We start from the raw sequence: 21160 nt of genomic DNA, 5'->3' as shown, positions 1-21160 counted from the left end.
ATTTCCGGGAGTCGCATGGATAAAATTACCGAAATAACCCTGGAACTTTCTAGACTGACTAATTCGTCCCAAGTTAATCCTGGTAGAGAGAGGAGCCGTAACACGTACATGTGCGGGATCATGACCGTTCATCAGGATTCCATAGGGGAATGATCACATACGTTCGAACTGGGAGCGGCTGCGGTAGATTCGAGGTGGGTGGATCCCTTACTATGGGGCCCACCATGATGTATATTGCTTACATCAGCGCCGTCCATCCGTTTTGAAAGCTCATTTGAGGTCATTATTCCGTAATTGAAGAATATCCAAATCTCAGTTGGACCACACCACAAGAAACAGTGGTTATTAACATTAAAAACTTCTTGTGGGCCATAAAAGTTTTTGATCAAGCCTATATTTGTTTGGTCCTTTCATCAGGATCTTTGCGACCTTATTGACAAGTTCGATGGAAAGTAAACATTTCGGTGGCCCTCAAGAAGTTTTTAAAGGTGGATATTCAACCATCACTGTTTCCTGTGTTATGGTCCACCTTAGATTTGGATCTACTTAATTCTTTGGATAATGATCTAAAATGAGCTTTCAAAACAGATGTACAGCGTGGATGTAAGGGTCATACATCACTGTGGCCCCACAGTCAAGGATCCACTCACCTCGGATCCACCGAAGCCGCGCCCGTTCGAGCTATGTAATTATCGTACTTTCCAGCTTTATGGGCCCAACATGATGTGTAAGTGCCATCCAAGCCGTCCAGTGAAAGCCATAACTCAGGCGGGCCACACCAAAGGGAAAGATTGAGACATTTGGGAGGGTGACACCCACCGTTGAGGCTTCCGGATAGACGGTGGAGTCCACCGAGTTGTCATGTGCATGGTTGGCAATGGACTGGGTTTGAACTGGGCCAGGTTATACCCAGGACTTACCCAACACTTAAGACACAAGGCATGAACCCAGCATGGCCTAGCATAGAAGGCCCAATCCCGAACTAATAAATTTTGATTGGCCGAGTATCATTTCAAATTTCTCCATTGAATTTTCTTATCCGTTTATCAAGTGGTCCACTCATCCAAGGTAGATTCTTGCCTAATATTAGAATAGAATATTTTATCCATACGTGTTAAAAAAAAAAAAAAAAAAATCCCTGTCCGGCGAGGCTGGGTCAGGTCGGGCACATCTAAAATGACTTGACCCAAACCCAACCTGAAAAATAATTAGACCATGCATCCTAGGCCCAACCCAGTCGACAGTCCACGGGAAAAGTTAGTAGGTTCAAGCCTGGTTGGGCTCATTGGACCAGTCGGGTTACCCGGTCCATTTGACGCCCTTAACTACGTGGTGCTCCCTGTGGTGTGTCCCACCTGACCTGAGGTTGGACGGTGATGATTCTGGGGATATGCAGTGAACATAAGGAGGAGCACCACATGCACGGTTCAGATTCTACGTAAACATCGCGTGCGTGTGGGCTCCACTCATCTCAAATGCATGATAATCACAATGCATTCTATATCGCAGAAATCATAAAGTGGACCACATGTATGGAAAGGGGGGCGTTTTGATAATCTAGTGGTCCCTATATCATGGATGGACCATTTTGTGAAGTCAGACGTATCCGACAGACAGCCGGAGCCATCACCTTTCTTCAATTTTCCTTGACTGAACCTTGACGGGTTAACATTTTTGTTTTTAGCCGTTGCTTTGAAAGCAACTGATCACATGGCTGGACAGCCATCCAAAACTTTCCAAATTCACGTGGTGGCCCATATATGGTGATCGGCCTGATTTTTAAGCCGTCCAAATTTTATGGTGGGGTGACCCTTCAGCATGGGTTGGATGCCATACACACCCATGGTGGGCCCCACGGGCAGCACGTGTAGAGTAAGCTCCAAGACAAATTCCGCAAATGCCGAGATGATTTTTCCTTGGGTTCTAGTTTTCTACGTTGATAGCTACAGCGATAGAGATCTTGGAGGAGAATTACGGTACACGTTCCAACATGGAGCACGTGTGAGAGATCTGGGACATACACTACCCACAAATCAGGCCAACTCACTCATAAGGTGAGCCACAGTTGCTGGAGAAAAACGGATGGTTAGAAAGAACCCGCACTCAATTTACACTCGTGGTTAGCATGATGAGTCGGCCAGCCTGGTTTTCGGAACAGGAATCGTTCAACTCAGGCCCCACCTGGTAAATGGCATGGATCTATCACAAGTGATGGGTTATCACCCGAATCACCTCTTAAACCTCTCCTGGCAGTTAGATGTAGGTTATATGGACAACTCATCGCATTTGCCTACACGTGAGATGTTTAATGACACGTGAACCATGAAATTTGTGGGCCCCACTACGAACATCACGGGCTTTGAAAATCAGAATCGGGCGAGCCACAACATTGACGGTTCTGATTTAAACCAGCAATATTCCCCTGTAAGGTGGACCGCCTGATGATCATACCGGCCTGATTTTATGGGCCCACCTCAATAAAAAACACCCTCTTTCCAATGTAATTTGGTACTTTTCCATTTCTTCTTTTCTACCAAAACTAGTTCATCACAAAGGAAAGGGTGAATGATTAAGAAAAGCGGGTGTAAATGTCATTTCCTATTATTTAATGCTGGATTGCATAATACGCTGGTTTTTTCTTTTTTTCTTTTTTTCTTATTTTATTGATTGACTTTATTCGGGTGCATAAAAAAATGATCAGGTACTACTGCCCATTGCCATAAGCTTACCGTACTGCAGAATTTTCCCGCCAATATTTCACTTGGGTAGGAAATCAGATCCGTGCAAAAGGTGGGGCCCATCATGATATTTCCTGTCGTGAAAATCTGGCTGATCCATTCATGAGGTAGACTAAACTGTTTGCTGTAAGAGATCGTCGGCTGTTCATTGGTTTTGATGGCATGGCCCACATGATGCTTGTATTGACCTGTTAATGTCAGGTGATATTTATACAATTATACAATTACCAACCTTTTGAAAGGCTCGGATATTCTACACATCTGACATATTGCTGGGAAATTTTGTGCAGTACGGTAAGCTTATGGTACAAGGGCGGTACCTGATCATTTGTGGTGCATAAATACCTTATTTTTAATTTAAAATAAAATAACTTCCCGTGTAATGCACTCAGGCAACCGAATGATACAAGTGGTAAGATGACGCATCAATCGTGACCGTCCATATAGTCACGGGCAATTCAGTATGTAGGGGCAATAGAGTCTACCATACGCTCGGGTTTTCAGTTGGCACAAGCAGGGCCACCCAAACTGTTGATATCGAATGTGCTCTAAATTCCTAGATTGGAAGATCCTAGCCCTTTAATCAGGACGTGGTCCATCTACAGTGGGGCCCAACGGACCAACCCATTTGTCAAAATTAATAATTCTTTTTAATATTAGTATTTCTCATTTCATTTATTTATTTATTTATTAAAAATAGGCTGTAATTTATTTTTAGTTTTATTTTAAGGATTTTAAATAGATTTAAAATTAGGCCAACGAAGTAGAGAAGATTTTAGTTTTATTTTAAAGATTTTAAATAGATTTAGAGTTAGGCGGACGAAGTGGAGAAGTGAAGATAAAAACTATATTATATGACAGAGAGTAGTCCAAACGTAAACATCTAATCAAAGGGAATTGATTTTTAAACTTTTCATTTCAAACAAGCTCTTATGGTGGACAGGAATATCTGATGATTTTAAGATTGATGCGTCTATCAAAACATAGGGAAGCATTTTTGTTACTGAAGTCACGGCATTATTTCCTCAAGTGCCATTGACATGGTTCTCTGGACAAAGTGTTGGAATATTTGGTTGAATTAAATAGACTATTAAAAATCGAGAACCAAAAAAAGAAAATTTTGAGAAAGAAGAACTTATTGAATTGAGTCGAGGCGTGACTGAGTCACTCGGCTTGAAATCGAATTTGCTCCCCTTGGACAGCGTCCCAGATGCAACAGGTTTCCAAAGCAATCGACCTCCAGGATACAACGACTATGACCCGGTCTCAACGGTGCACTCACTATACACGGGCTCGAACCACTTGCAGTTTAATCCGAAAGTGCTGAGTTGACTCAACGATGAACTCAGTAGAAAAATGCTTAAAACCGAATATCAGAGAGCGTTTTATAAGAGAAGAATTTTTCGTATATTTGAAACTGGAATCGGTTGTCTTTATATAGACTCTGAAGTGGTGCATAAGCACCCTCTACAAACTGGAAGGGACGCATCTCTCTGGTTTAAAACGAAAAAGCGCATGTGCAAGTACACTCTCGCACATACAGTCCTGCGAGTACCCATACACACACCCACGCGAGTACACACACACCGTACCCGCGCCCGCACCCCAACCCAGTTCATCTCGTCCCGTCGCGTCGCGCACAAGGACTCGGACTCGGCTCGGCGCGGCGCGCGCGCGCGTGTGATGAATGGCATAGATTAGAGCTATTGGCATAGCCCCTTCACAGGACCAAATTCACATGCCCCCTGAAAGAGGCTCAAGCCCTAGGCAAAAAAATTATCTTATATACAAGATAGTTTACCTTTTCAAATCCGATGTGGGACAAAACCCACAACACAAAAGTACCAAAGCTTTTCAAATATGGAGGGAAATCACCGAAAATTTGAAAATTCAAATTTTAATATTATTTTAAAACAAAATATAACACAAAGTGCTAAAAAGTAAATTAAGATGGTTGACCCGTGGTTAAAGAAAGACCTGACATCTCAGATTGACTCATCCAATCTTGAGTCGAGTCAGGACTCTCCGAATCACGGGTGGCATGTTCATGGGATTCCTGGGTCCTTGCTCATACCCGGGTGGTAGACTCCCCAGAGTTTCAACACCGGGTCAAGGGTTCGAGTACCACAGTGGTGAAATCCCACGGCGTGCATGTGTGGGGTGTGTGCGCGTGTGAAAAAAAAAAAAAAAAAGTGCGGTCCTTTAAAACCATGTGTAAAGCCTTATACTACAAAAACCAAAGACGAATATTCTAAAAACCAATTACGACTATATTGTAACTTTATGGGTCACTTACACGGTCGATCTAAAAATAAAAATAAAAATTGGACCATATCGTGCAGGCATAGACGCCACTTTCATTCTTTTTATCACCAATGTGGGCATAGATGCAGCTTTCATTCTTTTTTCAAATTTCTCTTCTTCTTTTTTCCATTTTAGTTTTGTTATATTTTAATGCAATTAAGCCCTAACCCACCAAATCGCTCTTGATTTTTGCGTTCGATTAGTGTGTATATAACCAACTTTCCATAAGTCGCTATGATGCAACACTTAATACATGTTAACAGTATAAAACAATTGGTATAAAACTCGATATTGCACATTTTTTACCTATTTTCTTGATTAGCTTTCAATGTTTTTTTTTTTACTTTTTGGAAAAAAATCAGCCAATATAGGCTTGTGTGGTTGACACAGATCCAAACACATCATGTCATTTCATTTTTAGGCCCAGCCGAAATGCTCCCGATATAGTTGACAGGCACCCGTATACCACGATATGGATATTCATAATCTTATGGCAAAGACAACTCTAATGAGAAGTGGAACATTGATTAGGGTCCAAGGGTCCGTTGAAAGGATGAGAAGTTCCAGGGAATAGGCAAGGATAAGAACCAACAAGAGGGTTCCAGTCCTTACCTCAGTGGTAGACTCTCAGGGCCCGTTTGGCCGGGTGGATTGGAAGGGATTGAATGGTATTAGGGTGGATGGCATGGATTTCAAGGTAATGATGGTGTTGTCGGTGGTTGTCTTAAGATCCATGGGATTGCTATATCCCGGGATTACTATAACGAGTCTGTTTGGCATGCCCTGCCAATGCCGGGATTAAACCTTCCCATCCCTTCCAAGCCCTCTAACCAAACACATCCTTGGTAAGTTGTCAGTGGATTGTCTTAAGATCCATGGGATTGCTCTTTCCCGAGGTCAGGTCACTTAGTCTGTTTGGCACGCCTGCCAATCCCGGGATTTAACTTTCAATCCCTTCTAATACCATCCAATCCCTTTCAATCCGCCCGGCCAAACGGGCCCTCAGGGGTTTCAACACGAGGTATTGGGTTCGATACCCACAGGTGGTGAAATCCCACTAAGGCGTGCGTGGATGTACCGTTGCATCTACTCATTGGGCCAGGTGGTATCAACCAAGCCAGCATGCTCAAAAGAAATCAGTGCAAGGTACCCAAATGCACAGGCAAAATGGTAAACTGACCACGAAGATGATAGTGACCCATGCTGCAACATTTCTGACGGTGACTCTGTTGTGAGCATGGTCTTAAGACTCGGACAGCTCCAGGGCAACTTGCTTAAGTCGACTCGAACTTGGTTGGACCCCAATCCAGTACGTTAGATTAAGTCACCCCAACTCAAGCAAGTCAGGTCAATTTAACCCTGACTCGGGTGAGTCCCAGCTCAACTCACTACTGAACGAGTCTTCCAAGCCTGACAAATCTTTTAACAATGACTATGGAAAAATGGGCACCAAGTCTCTGTGATCCAGACCATTGATCCAATGGGCCATGACATGGACAGACCATGCCTCAAAAATCCTCCTGATTCATAGCTAATGATCATCCACTATTTGGCCGTTTTGGTCCAATGGGAATCATCCTCTCTTTTTTTCCCCTCCCCTTCTTATAACTTCTAGAAGAGTTAGAAACTTAGAATTGCTCAATCAACAGGATTTTGGGGAATTCACATAAATGGCGAGACCCACCAGAATCACGCATGGATCACCAATTCATGGGACCTACTTGCCCAGAAGTCAAGGACTCAAGGCTCAAGAAATGGCAAATAAGATGTACTTTCATCGACCAAGACCTGCACACAAGAAAAGACGTTTAAACTTTAAACGTGTCCTTGCAATGGCCCGTTCAACAGACCACCACAAGACCCCTACATCGTTCTCGAGTTTTCATCACCATATCATGGTTTTCAGCATCCACCAAAAACTGTAAAAGGATTTCAATTGAAACGTAAGTGTCCTATATTCACAAGGCTCACAGCAACTGATAGACTAGAAAGGGCCCATATCTGCTTCATAGATGTCATTCCAGTCATGCTGCCAGCTTAGTGTTCAGTATTCCCTGGGAACACTTGAATGCTTCTTCACTTCATCCTGCGAGTCAGAATGGATAAAAATAAAATAAACCAACATGTAATTCACATCTAGGATAGACAGATTTGGAAATAGCTAAAAAATACATTCGCAACGCAATGGTGAGTTTACAAGCAGCTTTTAAATGGTAGTGATGATTTGGCAAAGTAGCTCATCTAACACTAGCTAATATAGCAATTGATGATGTAAAATAGAGCTATTTTCTATTTTTGGGTATGAAACATGAAAGCGACAAAAGAAGCATCTGCCATGTTTGCTGCTGGTGGGAAATTGAGCACCATCCCATCAGGTATGAAACATGAACATCAAGTCGAGTTTTCGGGTTTTTTGAACTATGATAGAGAGTTGGAACTAGTTTCAACTCTTTGGGGTCGTTTGCATAGGAGTAAATGGAGGTAAATAGGTATAATTTGGAGTAAATGAAGGTAAATGGTAATTGAGGTGTGTTTGGATGGCAGTAAATGCATGTAAATGGAATAAAATGGGAGTAAATGTGCATGTAAATGAAATCCTCTCTACGAGAGAGGATTTGGAAGTAAATGGGGTGAAATGTCTTTTGGAGCTCCCTTGGAGAGTCACACGTGTAAACAAAGGTGCCGCTACGCACATGTCTGCCACACATGTGCCATGTTAATGATACTTTGAAATAGTCCAATGATTGGCTACATCACTAAAATCTCACCAAAAGAATGATCCAAACCATCCAAAGGATGGCCATATAAATGGACGGTTAAAAAAGTTGGCAAGTTGCTTGTTTGCGATCTACATTTGTGGCTTACCCGAGGCTCAAAATTTCCTAATTTTTTGCTAAAGTATATATTTCAACGGGCTTATTACAATCATTCTATTAAATATCGCATATGTACACTAAGTTGGGATATTAAAGTTGATTTGGGATGTCGCATATATTCCTGTGAATATATCAAAAAATTCAAATGCATTCCAATTTCTCCCATTTACTCCCATCCAAACAGAATATTTGGATTTCAAAAGCATTTCATTTACTCCCATCCAAACACAACTATGTAACCCATTTACTCCCAATTCATTTGCCTCCAATTACAAGCTCCCAAACGAGCCCTTTATTTCAACCTTTATTTAGTTGCTTCCTTTTAATTACTTTAATTAGTATTTAGACCAGTAATGCATTGGCCCAAAAAAAAAAAAAAAAAAAAATTTAGGCCACTCAAGTGGACCTGTAGAATTAGCATGTTGGTTTTTGCATTAATTATGTAACCAATAGGGTTGTCCTTAGCTTTTTTACTTTAACTAGAAATCATGTGTGATGGCAGTAAATGGATAGCCATACATATGAGATGACGGATGATTGATGATTTTGTAGAATGAATCAAGTTCTCAATTCCTATGATGCATTCCAATTCTAGTGCTTAGAAACCCCTACAACTTGATGCCTTACGCCGCGTTGCTTAAAAAAACCATTTTGGGCAATTCTAATTACCAAAACCTTTGTTGTTAGTAACCAGTAAATTAATTGTTAAGCATATTTGGTTAGGGACAAGCATTAATTGCTTCTTAAGAAGTGGCTTGGAGACATTAATAAAAGAATGCCTTTCTTGGAAGCGGCTTGGAGACATTTTCAAGAGTGTTTTTGTGCTAAACAGGCGAACCTCATTCGAGGGGGGTGAAACACTGTCAGATCTATGTGCGAACAGCACACATGTCCAAGATCCGGACCATTCATCATGTTGGGCACACTTTGAGCATGCCATCTACCAGTCAGGATAGCACGCTCATCAAGTGAGCCACACGTGCACATTGAATCCGGACTTTTGGACATTTTTCTGAAGGCCCATTTTTCGATACAAGTTTGGCCTACATGATCAACAGACCAACACTATTTTTGGTCCACATGTTCAAGGTATACCATGCCAAATAATGGCCTAGGTCCCTGACATGCATCGTCTACCCGATCTTTGGCACATCTTCTTGCTACTCTAGCAGGGTATTACACTTCATACACAAGCGCTTGAAAGTTGCACATGTGGTATTGTCCGCCCAATCTCTGAAATGTGTTCCTTTCCTCTTCGATCTAGGGGTATTTATTAGATACTAAACAGTATTACACTTGATATGCAAGCACTCAGAAGTAGCACATGCTGCATACATCAGCTAAAACTAAGCCGCAAGATTATGTAACCCACCATCCCTAAGTCACAATGCTAAATGAAATTGGTTGAACACTCCTCACCGTTGCTTTGTGGACACTTTTTTGTTGAAATGACCTAACATCTGATTTTGCGGACATTTTTGCTAAAATGGGACAATTGTTTTTCAGGTATGAACAATCATAACCTCCAATTGTAGACGCTTTTTTTGTTGAAATGGTCATAAATTTTTATTTGTGGGCATATTATGGTTGGAATAAGCCAATCATTATCTTTTTTAATGGGTGTCAAACATGTTTATTTTTTAACGAGCAATTCTCAATAAACAATCTTAAGGAAATTGTTTATTGTTAAATGTTGATCAATTATGCACTTCTTCGAAGCAATGCCAAATGGACCCACTTGATCAGTGAACCTACCTACTTCTCCAGATAAAACATCAAACATATGACCCACAAATGGACTGATCGAATCTTGCATTTATGTTGTTGGCATGATACAAAATGAAATGCCGACACATTTTATTTGAAATAAAATATATTAGAAATGTATATAATATATCATGTAATTCCATTTCAAAAACAAAAGAAATTTAAAAACTGTACTTTTAGTAGAATATGATAGCTGATTTCTGAGGGTATCCTAATTCTTGCATATAACATGAACTGACCAATGATCACGTCCCTTGTATAGTTGAAAATACTACTCCACTTTGCTATTTCAAAATTGTTGAAGGCATTTGCTCATGAAGTATATTGCGAAATGCCGTTCCATATCCACAAGAACAATGTACATTTGAACATAATGAACAAAAACATTTGACTAAGTGCTGCTAGTATCTATGATTTCTAAGAGAAGGGGAGAATATTGTCTGTTGCTATTTCTACCAATTTTCTTGTACTCATTCAAGTCTCATAGTGAGTCTGCACTTGTCAAAACTGAAAGTATTCTGTTGCAAGAAAATGCAGGCCAATTGTAATTTCGCCAAATGTGGCTTCAAAGAAAACCAACACAAAACTCCTAACATCCCCTAATCACAAGGCTCATAGGCAAAACTATGAGTAGAATGGTGATGGATGTGCATGTGTATATTGATGTGTGTATGAGTAGAGTGCTGTATCATTGAGGCTTAGAGTTGGGAAAAGCTTCTTGAGCTATGGGTCATGCATGGTAGATTGTTGAAGTGTATATGAGAGGATGTGATTCCATTCCCCTTAGAGGGTGATATAATTTAGAATTGTAACAAAGGGCCCTAGGCCAGGCACCCATTACCTAAGACATTTGGCTCGAACAAAGCCAGCCCCCAATTCAAATACTCGGCCCCACTATTGTCAAATAAGAAGGCTGGTGGGGTAGCTTGCTGGGGCTCTCAGCAATACTGAAGCACGAGTAAAGCCTCTTTTTTTCTTTTTCTTTTTTCTTTTTTTAAAGTATGAGTCCAGCTGATTAATTATGAGCCTCAAAGGCAGTGGATCCATCCAAACTGTAAGCCTAAAGGCTCAGCCCAGATCTGGCCCAAAGATGACTTGACTTGGATCAAGCCCGGACCATTCGAACCAAGGCTCCAAAAAATGGTTGTAAGGGTTTATACCAAGATTTCCAGTAGATGCTCACCTATTTTATTTTATTTTTGAAAAGTCACATACTATATTAAAGGAGGGGAACAACAAAGAAAGCAGCCTGCACTGCTGAGGGAGCTACACAGGCTACTAAGACCCTAAAAACATCAAATTACAGCCCTTTAATTTTTCTACGTTAACAGCCCATTCAGCGACTAGAAATCTGGCTTTGGAAGCGACAAAGACAGCTGATTTGGATATCCCATTGAAGCACCTATCAGTTCTTTCTTCCCAAACAGCCCACCAGACAGCGAGAATCGCCATTCTCCAAAGAGCCAACTTCTTCTTGTCAAAAGAAATGCCATGCCAAGCCTTTAGAAAAGTACCAGTCGAGGGAGGGGCTGTCCAGTTCATTTCAAAGCGAGAAAGGATATCTTTCCAGATGTGACTAATGAAGGAACAGTGAATAAATAGGTGATTCGCCGTTTCCTCACTAGACATACAACAAAGACATATGTTAGGGAGGATCATCCCTCTTTTTCTTAAGTTACCAATTGTGAGGACTCTATTCTTGCCCACTAACCAAGTAAACCCTATTATCTTTGGAGGAGCTTTGTACTTCCATATCTTATTGGTGTAGGTCTCTTCTTTCTTATCCGCCCTTTATCAATGCACCTGTAGAACGATTTTACCGAGAACTTTTCTGATTTGTGTTTGATCCAAACTAACTTGTCTTCATTTTCCGAATCTATCTTGACATTTTGAATACAATTTAAGAGCGCCACATGCTCGCCTATGACTTCATGACTTGGATTAAGCCAAGGCTTCATGGAGTAAAATGCTAGTCTGAATTTCCAGTAAAACTAGAAACAATGCGTAATTATCCAGTCATTCATAAAAACCACCATTGTGCCATGCCTATATTGTATCGGGGTGGCAAAGGAAACCAGTGGGAAGGGAAAGGTGAGGGTGCTTCCGCAAGGTGACCTGAAGGTAAGAGGATTGGACCACACATCGTAGAAATTGAATATTGTAATGATTTGAAACTTGCAATTGGTAGACATCAAATTAAGAAATAAGATTAACCCTACGTGAGTGTGGCAATGAACATGTAACGCAAGTGCACAATTAGCATTTCTCCTCGAGCAATGGTCGCCAGCAAATGGTGGTGGGTTAGGTTAAGCTACAAGCCATTGGTGGCATGTGCCAATCTGTCATATGCGTACAACATCTGAGCTGTCTAGACAATGGGCTGAACTCATCATCATCTAAGCCTTATCCCAACAACTTGGGTTGGGCTACATGAATCCTTTCCAGCCACTCCACTCTATCAAAGGCCATAACTTCAATTAGACCATAGGTCAAGTCTTTCGACAATAGGCTTTAACTACGAAGATAACACCAGGCTTGTCCATCCGCTTGCCAAACAAATGAATGATTAAAAATTTTCGTTTATTAGATTTTTAGTGCATGGGCTATCACATTATAGTTAGTTTTGCTTATGAATCTTGTGACTAGTGGATGTTAGGAGTTTTGTGTTAGTTTTCTTTGAAATCCCATTAGATGAAATTACACTTGACCTACATCTTCTTTCAACAGAATACATTCACTTTTGACAAGTGCAGGATTACTACGAGACCAAATACAAGAAAGAATAGAAGAAATAACAAAACAAAGTACTTGCTAGGGCTGTCAATGGGTCGGGCTGGCCTGACAGGCTTCCCGGCCTAGCCCGCCTTGGGCCGGACTTGGGCTGGAATATCAAGCCCAAAGGCTGGTTCGGGGTTAAAATTCAAGCCCGTTTCTCAAGCAGGCCACACTTGGACTTAGTTGTCCAAAAGCTCATCGGCCCAGTCTGGCCTGCTATCTTTTCAAAAAATTCAAATTTTAAACAGCTCTGTAGAGCTAGATGAAATGGGATATGGCACAACCATGCCCCGAATGTACATGTAGCATTTTAGAACTTCAAGCGCCATGTTTGTAGAAGAAAGATGGAGAGAAAAGAAAGAGATGAGGAATTGTTGAGGGGACTCCAGTTAAAGCGACTAAGAGCCTAGGCACCACTGGAACTTCAAGCCCAGGTAATCAGATGAGTAGACGGGTTATTAATAAAAGAAGATTTTTTTTCTTTTTTTTGGAAGATGGGTTTTTATTTTTATTTTTTTGGAAGATCGTGTTTTTTTAAAAGAAGAAGAAGATGAGTTTTCGGGCTCGGGCTCGGCATAAACATGCAGTTTGGACTCTTTCAGCTCGTCACAGGCACGGGCTGGGCTTGGTCCTACGTTCGACAATGCGAGTGGGGCTTCGACAAAAGCTCGGCCCGACCCTAACCTAGCCATTGACACCCCCAGTTACTATGTTTAACATCCCAAGGCCATTACACTCAGTTGTAACAGCTGTTAGGCCCTGCAACAGTTCATTTTTTTCAGTTAGGCCGTTTTAACCCCATATCGCATAATGGCTTGGGCCATGGCCGTTACGTATCAACCTAGGCCTTTACCGTTACGTACCAATTAGGCACACCTTGAATACATCTCTTCTTCTTCTTTTTGTATGGCTATTAAAGTGGTAAATGTTTTCCTCCCATCTTATGAAGGGCCACTCATGGTGGACAAAAATTAAAAAGATACGCCATCACTTGGGACTCAAGCAACTATAACCCTTGGATGCATGCCTTTTGTGTCAATCTCATTACACATGGTTGCTTCTTCCCCGACTTCTTATAGATTGTCCCTCGGGAAAGAATTCCTTAAGACCATGTGCTTGCCTAGCAAGGTGCTTCCTAGCAAAAATTGTATATAAGCAAGGTCATCAAAATCGCACAACTTATAATTCGAAGGTATTGCACACGTATATATGATGCAAATCATAGCCCAAAATTGCCTATCTGCAAGAATCATACGGTTAACAGGGCCTATAATTACTATAAAAAGAATTTTTTTATTCATTTTCCTTCCTGCTTTTTTAATCTTTTGCATTTAAATCATGTAAAAGGCCCTCTCTTATTAAAAAATCATCATTTTTGGTCTAGAGGGGGGTGGTAGATTGGCGGGTTTTTATTTTCTTTTTCTTTTTTAAAATTTTATTGATGAAAGGCTAAGGCCTAAATAATATAACAAACCAAAAACAAAAAGACAAGCACCCAAATATTAGAAAATTGATCAGCCCCAATAATCCTAGCTTCAATCACCCATTCCTTAACCAGCTCCATAGACATCTTGCCAATTTCCATGGACTTCGTCTGATTCCAAAAATATCGATTGTTTCTTTCAAGCCACATCACCCATATTCCAGTAGGGAGACAGAAACACCATACTTTCCTTCCAATCTCCCCTTTTCCTCCACCATGCCAAGATGTGAATAATGCCTCAATGGAACCTAGCATTACCCAATGAAAGCCAAGTTTACCAATGAACTCCTCCCAAATCTTCAACGCAAACTTGCAATGGATGAAAAGATGATTCACCGATTCTTCGGCTTTGTTACACATAAGACATACATTTGAGAGAATCATCCCCCTTTAACGTGTCCATTGTAAGTACCTTGTTTCCACCCACAAGCCAAGCAAAGGCAGGCCACCTTCGGCGGAGCTCCATATGTCCAAACAAAAGTTGTATGGCTAACCTTGGACCCCATTTGACTCGCCACTAAATCTTCAGTAGACAGATTTTACTAAGAACCTACCGGACTTTTCATCTAACCACCTCATCGAATCGCTATGTGATATCATTGAGCGAACCTTACTAAACAACTCCAATAGTCTCAACAACTCCACCTCATCCTCATATAAATTCCTCCTACAAGGAGGAGCCCAAACAACTAAGTCACCATGGAGCGAAAAACATCTTCCCACCACTACACCTTGCTTGCTCCTTGGTAGGTTTTGATTTTCAAAAACCCAAATCAATTAAATCAAGATATCTTTTTCACCCATCAATCGAACCAAATGTTGCTTTTTCCAACATAATTCTAGACTCGAGAAAAGGTACAAAAGAACACAAATTACTAAAGACATTTTTATGGAAATTAATTTTTCACATAAAATTTTGACAATTTTGTTTTTTCTATTTTTCAAATGTTCAAAAAATAAAATAAAAAAAAAAAAAAAATCAATATCCATTTTTTCATGTTCCACGAAAATGGCCTTTTTCAATTTCCATTTTAAGATCTAAGAAATAGAATTTCCTCACTTGAGAGGAAAGTTCATTTTCCTTCTCCTTCCCCATCTTAAGCATAACCTTAGACAATCCTAACCACCAGTATTTCCATAAAGTCTACCGTGACTCTATGAGATAATCTTAACCATGTGAGGCCCATCCTTAGTCAAACCTAAACACTTGTATTTTCATATAGGGCCCATAGTTGCTAATCTTAGTAACCATATGTGGCCCATTGTTCGTCAATCATATCCATGGGTATTTCAATGTCGGGCCCATCAATAGATGATCTTGACCATGTCGATCACATCACTAATTGATCATACCCATCTATACTTCCATATTGGGCCAATCATCCGGTAATCCTAAATCCTAACCATGTGGGACCGATTGTTAGCTAATCATAACCGTGTTCCATATTGGACAGATAGATGATCTAAAGAATGTGAGGTGTGTCGTTACTCGTTAGGCAATCTTAACCATGCGCATTTCCAAATTGGCCCATCGACCATTGTTAAATGATCTTAATCATGCGTGACTATTGTTAGTGGTTGGAACGTGATTTTAGCGTTGTAGAAGTGGAACTAGCCAAATGAGACTCACTACTCTCTCTGATGTAAGATGCCTGATTAGCCCATGCCGATGCTGGTTTTCCATGAAGATCCCAACATTTTCCAACTGAATAATTCGTAAGCCCACAATAGGTGCACTTCCTATGTCCATGACCTCTACAACAATATCCTCTCACTTCACTACGACCACCTTAATTACCCCTGCCGCCGCAACCCTCGCTTCTACCTCGTCCAATAAATGACGCAAAAGCCAAGCTATCATTGGCTCTACTTGTAGACCTCATGGATACATGTTGGAGGTGTGCATATACCTCATTAGGAGATGGCACATCCTTGCCACCTAAACTTTGTGCACAAACCGATTCGTACTCGAACTTTAAACCAGACAAAAATTTAGCCACCCGAAATTCCTCACGTTACTAGCGTTGCTTTTCCAAATCCGTAGTGAGAGGTTTGTTCCTTGTTGAAATCCAAATCTCTCTAAAAAATTGGTACATACGAGAGGTTTTTTTCCAAATGAAAACATCTCTCATAATGCATACCACACTTCATTTGCAGTATCCAAAAACATTACGTTAGCACTGATGGATGATTCCGTACCACTCCACGGCCATGTCATAATTAGAGCATTCTATTAGATCTATTGTTCATATGTTCAGGAACTCTCATCAAGTTTCTCCACAGTCAAGTATTTTAATTTTCCCTTTGCCATTAAAACTACTTGAATGGACTTAAACCAATGGAGATAGTCTGTTCCATTTAATTTATCTAAACCCCTAAAAAATCACATGGAATTATTAATTCAATCTTCAAATCACTTTTCATCTCCATTAAAACGAGTGAAAGAGGAATAACATTAGGCTTGCATACACACACGGGCTGACCTATAACAATCGGTGAATGTTACACTTGCACAATTCGCACAATGCGCACACCACGCTTGGAGAGGGCAATCAACCCACATGTCCACACTTTGCAAGCGACCACGCAGGGATGATGATCACAAACACAAAATCCAACGAGGGCACCTGGCCCATACGCTTCAAATAACCACACAAGAGGTGATGATCATGTAAACATCATTCACCTACTCATGCACGGGCCATTACGAAGACCTGGCACATTTATTTATTTATTTATTTTAAAAAAAAAAAAGGAACACAAACAAAACCCTAGGTTTCTTAAAGAAGTTTTAGCATAAGATTGATGAGAAAGTGCAAGAAGAAGGAAGAAAATGTAGAGAAGAGCAGAAAATGGATTAAATCAAGACAAAAGATGCTTTGATATTATGTAAGTTCGTAAACTAGAAGTAGAAGAAAAGAAGGGAAGAGAGGAGAGTTGTGACAAGGAAGGAAAAGAGGAAAGATAGGGCTAGACGTTCCCTCTCCTCCTATTTGTATCAATAGTAAGTGGAAAAAGGCAGAAACAGCCGAAAGTAACAAAAGAAAACATTCCCTTTTAAGTCCTAACCTAGAGTCCCAATACAATTTATATAAAGAATAAGCAAGAGAAGATGCTAGGTATCCATTAGGTGGGCCATACAGATATACGGCCCATATTTCTTATGCATTAACAGAAAATTGTTCCAACTCATACTGATCTCAAAGTGTGACTAGCCCAATGATTTGTTTCCTTCCCCATCAATACCAAGTGGACTTGGTTTCTACTGATATTCAAAACCATGAGAGAGAGAGAGAGTGACAGGATGAAGCCTATTCGTCATCGTCGTTTCCATCTAAGCCTTATACAACTAATTGGGGATGTTAGATTGTAAAGATCATGGAAAATTTCGTAGCCAAAGTTTGGCGTCAGATGCAAACTGACGCAACTGTCCTTTATCAAGGATTTTGGACCAGCAGTGGGAGTGCATGCAGAACTCCACTTGCAGAATAAGGAATAAAGCCAAGTAAATTTTAAAAGAAAGAGTTCTGAAACTCTTGACCCAAGATCAAAAAGTCAATTTGAGCTATTCCAATTTCCAAAGCTGTAAGCTCCAATCTGACTCATGATCCCACGCTCATTCTATAGCTTTGGACTAAATTCAAATGCTGAGAATGTTTGGAAATAGCCAAAAAGGCTCGTGAAAGTGCACCATTTCTGCCTGCCCAATTTTCTGGCGAGACAAAAACAGGCACAGTACCAATTTTTAGCTCCTCCACGACTTGGGGAATCAAGAAGCAGATTCTATTTTTTGGGGTCTTCCTCCAAGACCTAGCAGAATGGATACAGGACCATCCCGCTTAGATATGCGACAAAACTCTATTTGGTAACATGCAAACACTGCCTAAAAAACTTCACCAAGCAAAGTTATTATAATTGTAGAAGATCATTATGAATATCACGCTGCATTTGGCAATTTTTGCAGCTTCTGCTGCTATTACAAAAGAGCTATTTCTTTCCGATACAATATAGACAAGCCCCATTTCGCGTTTTCTGTTTTTTAACTACTCGAGAGTATGAATTGAAAAGCCCCATTTTGGAAAGCGATATTTCAATCACACCCAAACAGTCGAATTTGGAAGCTCATAAAAAAGGGGAAAACACAGTGAGAAACAGAATCAAACCTCGAATGCAGACTTCAGGTGATCGAGCTCCTTGTCTAGATCTTTGATTGCTTGATCATACGCCTGCATTGGTGACGATTGGCTCGTCGTGTGAATCTGCGAAAATAAGAAGTAAGCAACCATCAATTCCTTCAAAACCCTAACCCTAGAAATCCAAAACCACGAACTGCAATATTTCTAATTCCGAAACTAACCCTGACGATGATTTTGTATTGGAGAGGGTGCGGAAGCTTGTAACCAGCGAAAAGGACATTTGGGTCCCTGTGCAGCTGCCTGCAAAACAAAAACATGAAAAAATAAAAAATGAAATCCTGTTTAGCTGTGAATAAAAATTGAAAATTAAAAATAAAATGGGGAAATAAAATGGATGGTTGAGATTGAGGTAAGCTACATGCGTAAGACGTTTCCAACGGTATGATCTTCCCTCTCGATAGTGAATGAAGCGGCGTTGATGATTTTGGTGTCTCTCTCGTATGATACTCTGTAGAAAGGGGAAACAAAAGATTTTAAAAATGTGGGGAAAATGGGAAAAATCGGCTGTTGGGGAAGTTTTTAAATGGAAATTACTTTTTGGTCCCTTCGGGAACGACAAAGCGCTCGTAACGATCGGGAGCGTTCATGGTTCTTCTCTGCCTTCCAGCGGTTTCCCTCTTCCTCTGTCTTCTGCCCTTTCTTGTTATAATGCGATTTCGCTTTCCCTCCGTCGCGAATCAGCATCCAGCGTCTGTCGCCAGCAGTTGGTGCCCGATGTTCATGTGATCTGAACCGTCCATATTCCCGTTTCTGATGAAAATAAGCTATTTAGCTATAGTCACACTTCAGCGATGATCCTAACCTTCGATTGCTAGATTTAAATGCTAGCCATTGAAAATCTAGATTTGAATGCATCAGTCAGTCGCATGTGGGAGCGGATTGGATACTGAACACTTCCGTATTGGTCAGTGGTTAGATACCAATGGCATGTTCCCTTGGTATAAATGCTGCTCCGTTAGATCCGTGCTTGGGCAGTGGGATTAGATGGGATTAGGTGCGATGGGGTTCATTGGTCCTGTGCCAATTCCCCTTCATGTTTGGGAAGAATGGAGAGGATGGGCCAAAAAATCAAGTAAATCTAAAGCTCAAGTGGACCCCACCATAGAAAGCAATGAGGATTGAATACTTACTGTTAAAAACTTCTTTGGGGCCACATAAGTTTTGGATCTACCTCATTTTTAGGCCCATGCCATAAAATGAGGTTACAAAACAAATGAACGGTTTAGATATAACACGTGTGTTATTCTCAGTAATTTCAAATGATAGTGGGTATATCCATTCAATGTACCGCCGTATTACTAACAAAGCATTGCATTAAACTCATCCCATGGCAGCAGGGGACAATCCCCACCATGGATAATAATTATGTTTTTTTTGAATCCCATCCCACCTAATCCCTTCAAATCCTTGGGTGGTGGGATTTGAAGGGATTAGGTGGGATGGGATTCATCTGGTTCCGTGCCAATTCCATTGATGTTCGGGAAGAAATCGAAAAGCTTGGAATTACATTAAATGGAATTACATCGGGTCCTTTGCCAATTTCACTCAATGTTAGCAAGTTGTGTAGGTACCACCATAATGTGTGGGCTATATCCACATTGTCCACCCATTTATTAAGATTATTTTAGAGCATGGGCCAAAAAATAAGGTAAATCTAAAGCTCAAGTGGACCCCACCATAGAAAGCAACGAGGATTGAATACTCACCGTTGAAAACTTCTCTGGCCACATAAGTTTTGGATCTACCTCATTTTTAGGCCCATGCTATGAGTAATAATTATATATTTTTTTAATTTCATCCCACCTAATCCCTTCTAATCCCACCGCCCAAATAGGCCCTAACTGATCTTTCTCCGTTTCCACCGTGAACCCACTCGGCCACGAAATCGAATTGTCATACGGAGAAAAGTTAGATGGGCCTACCATTAATTTTTGTGATTTATCCACACCTTCTATCTGTTTTTCTAACTAATTTTAGGCATTGAGCCTAAAATTGAAGTTTATAAAAATTTCAAGTGGACCATACCACAGGAAACAGTGTAAATAATGATTTCTACCGTTGAAACCTTTCCGGACCCCACAGTGATGTTTATTTTTCATCCAAACTGTTCAAAGGATCAAAAAACATGGATGAAAGTAAAAAACAAATATAATCTTGATTCAAAACTTCTGTGAACCCTAAGAATTTTTCAACAATATAAATTCAATTCACACTGTTTCCTTTGGTGTGATTGATTTTAGCCTTTTATGTGCTTAGGTTTTGAGTTAAGGCCTTAAAATTATCTTGTAAAATGGATGGCTAGACGGGATAATATACATAAATTAAGGTGCCCCGCAGAGTTTACTCAGTACGCAGTCGGCTTCCCTTGGCCACATACCAGTAAACTTCACGTACCTTTTTTCTGGAAGTGGATTTCTTCCAGGTGGGGCTCATTGTGAGAAATCCTCCCTTTCCATCCATTTTTTGAGTTCATTTCAGGACATGATGACAAAAATGAACTGTATCCAAAGCTCAAGTAGGCCGTACTAAAGGAAAGTGTGGTTTGGGAAATTCCTACCATTAAAATCTACCTGGGTTCGACGGTGATGTTTACAAGCCATCCATACTGTTAATAACTTTATTCCTACTGCGATGAACTGAAATCACAAATATTAGCATGACTTAAAACTTCTGTGGCCCATGAATATTTCAACTGTAGGCGTTCAATTATCATGTTTTTGGCCCACTTGAGCCCTAGAAACGGTTCATTTTTGGCTTCATGTCCTGAATTGAACTCAAAAAGTGGATGGACGGGTAGGATTTCTCACAAACATCATAGTGGGCCCTGCCTGGGTTCCCAGCTCTTTCACAGTAAATCCGCGTACTTTTTTTCTTAAGATAAACAATTACCTGTGCGTGTCCAAGTGGCCTAAACAGAAAACGGAAAAACATCCGCTAATGGATCTCCGTTGGAAGAGCATTTTTTATTTTTTTTAGAAAGATAACTTGTATTAAAAGGGAAAGAAAAACAGGAGGAAGGGA

General features: G+C 40.5%; 1 protein-coding gene across 1 annotated transcript; it reads right to left on the bottom strand.

Annotated features, from left to right (window-relative positions):
* Nucleotides 1–6831: 6831 nt before the first annotated feature.
* On the bottom strand, nt 6832–18831 carry LOC131222569 (DNA-directed RNA polymerases II, IV and V subunit 11). Its single transcript, XM_058217699.1, has 5 exons — nt 18674–18831; nt 18498–18587; nt 18301–18379; nt 18107–18202; nt 6832–7128 (listed from the first exon to the last, which is right to left on the bottom strand). The coding sequence occupies exons 1-5, from the start codon at nt 18724–18726 to the stop codon at nt 7087–7089; spliced, it is 360 nt and encodes a 119-aa protein (XP_058073682.1). The 5' UTR covers nt 18727–18831; the 3' UTR covers nt 6832–7086.
* Nucleotides 18832–21160: the final 2329 nt, after the last annotated feature.

The sequence above is a fragment of the Magnolia sinica genome, chromosome 13 (genome assembly GCF_029962835.1).
Source record: "Magnolia sinica isolate HGM2019 chromosome 13, MsV1, whole genome shotgun sequence".
NCBI lineage: Eukaryota > Viridiplantae > Streptophyta > Magnoliopsida > Magnoliales > Magnoliaceae > Magnolia > Magnolia sinica.
Note: the sequence above shows the minus strand (reverse complement) of the source record. Positions and strands in the feature narration are given on the sequence as shown.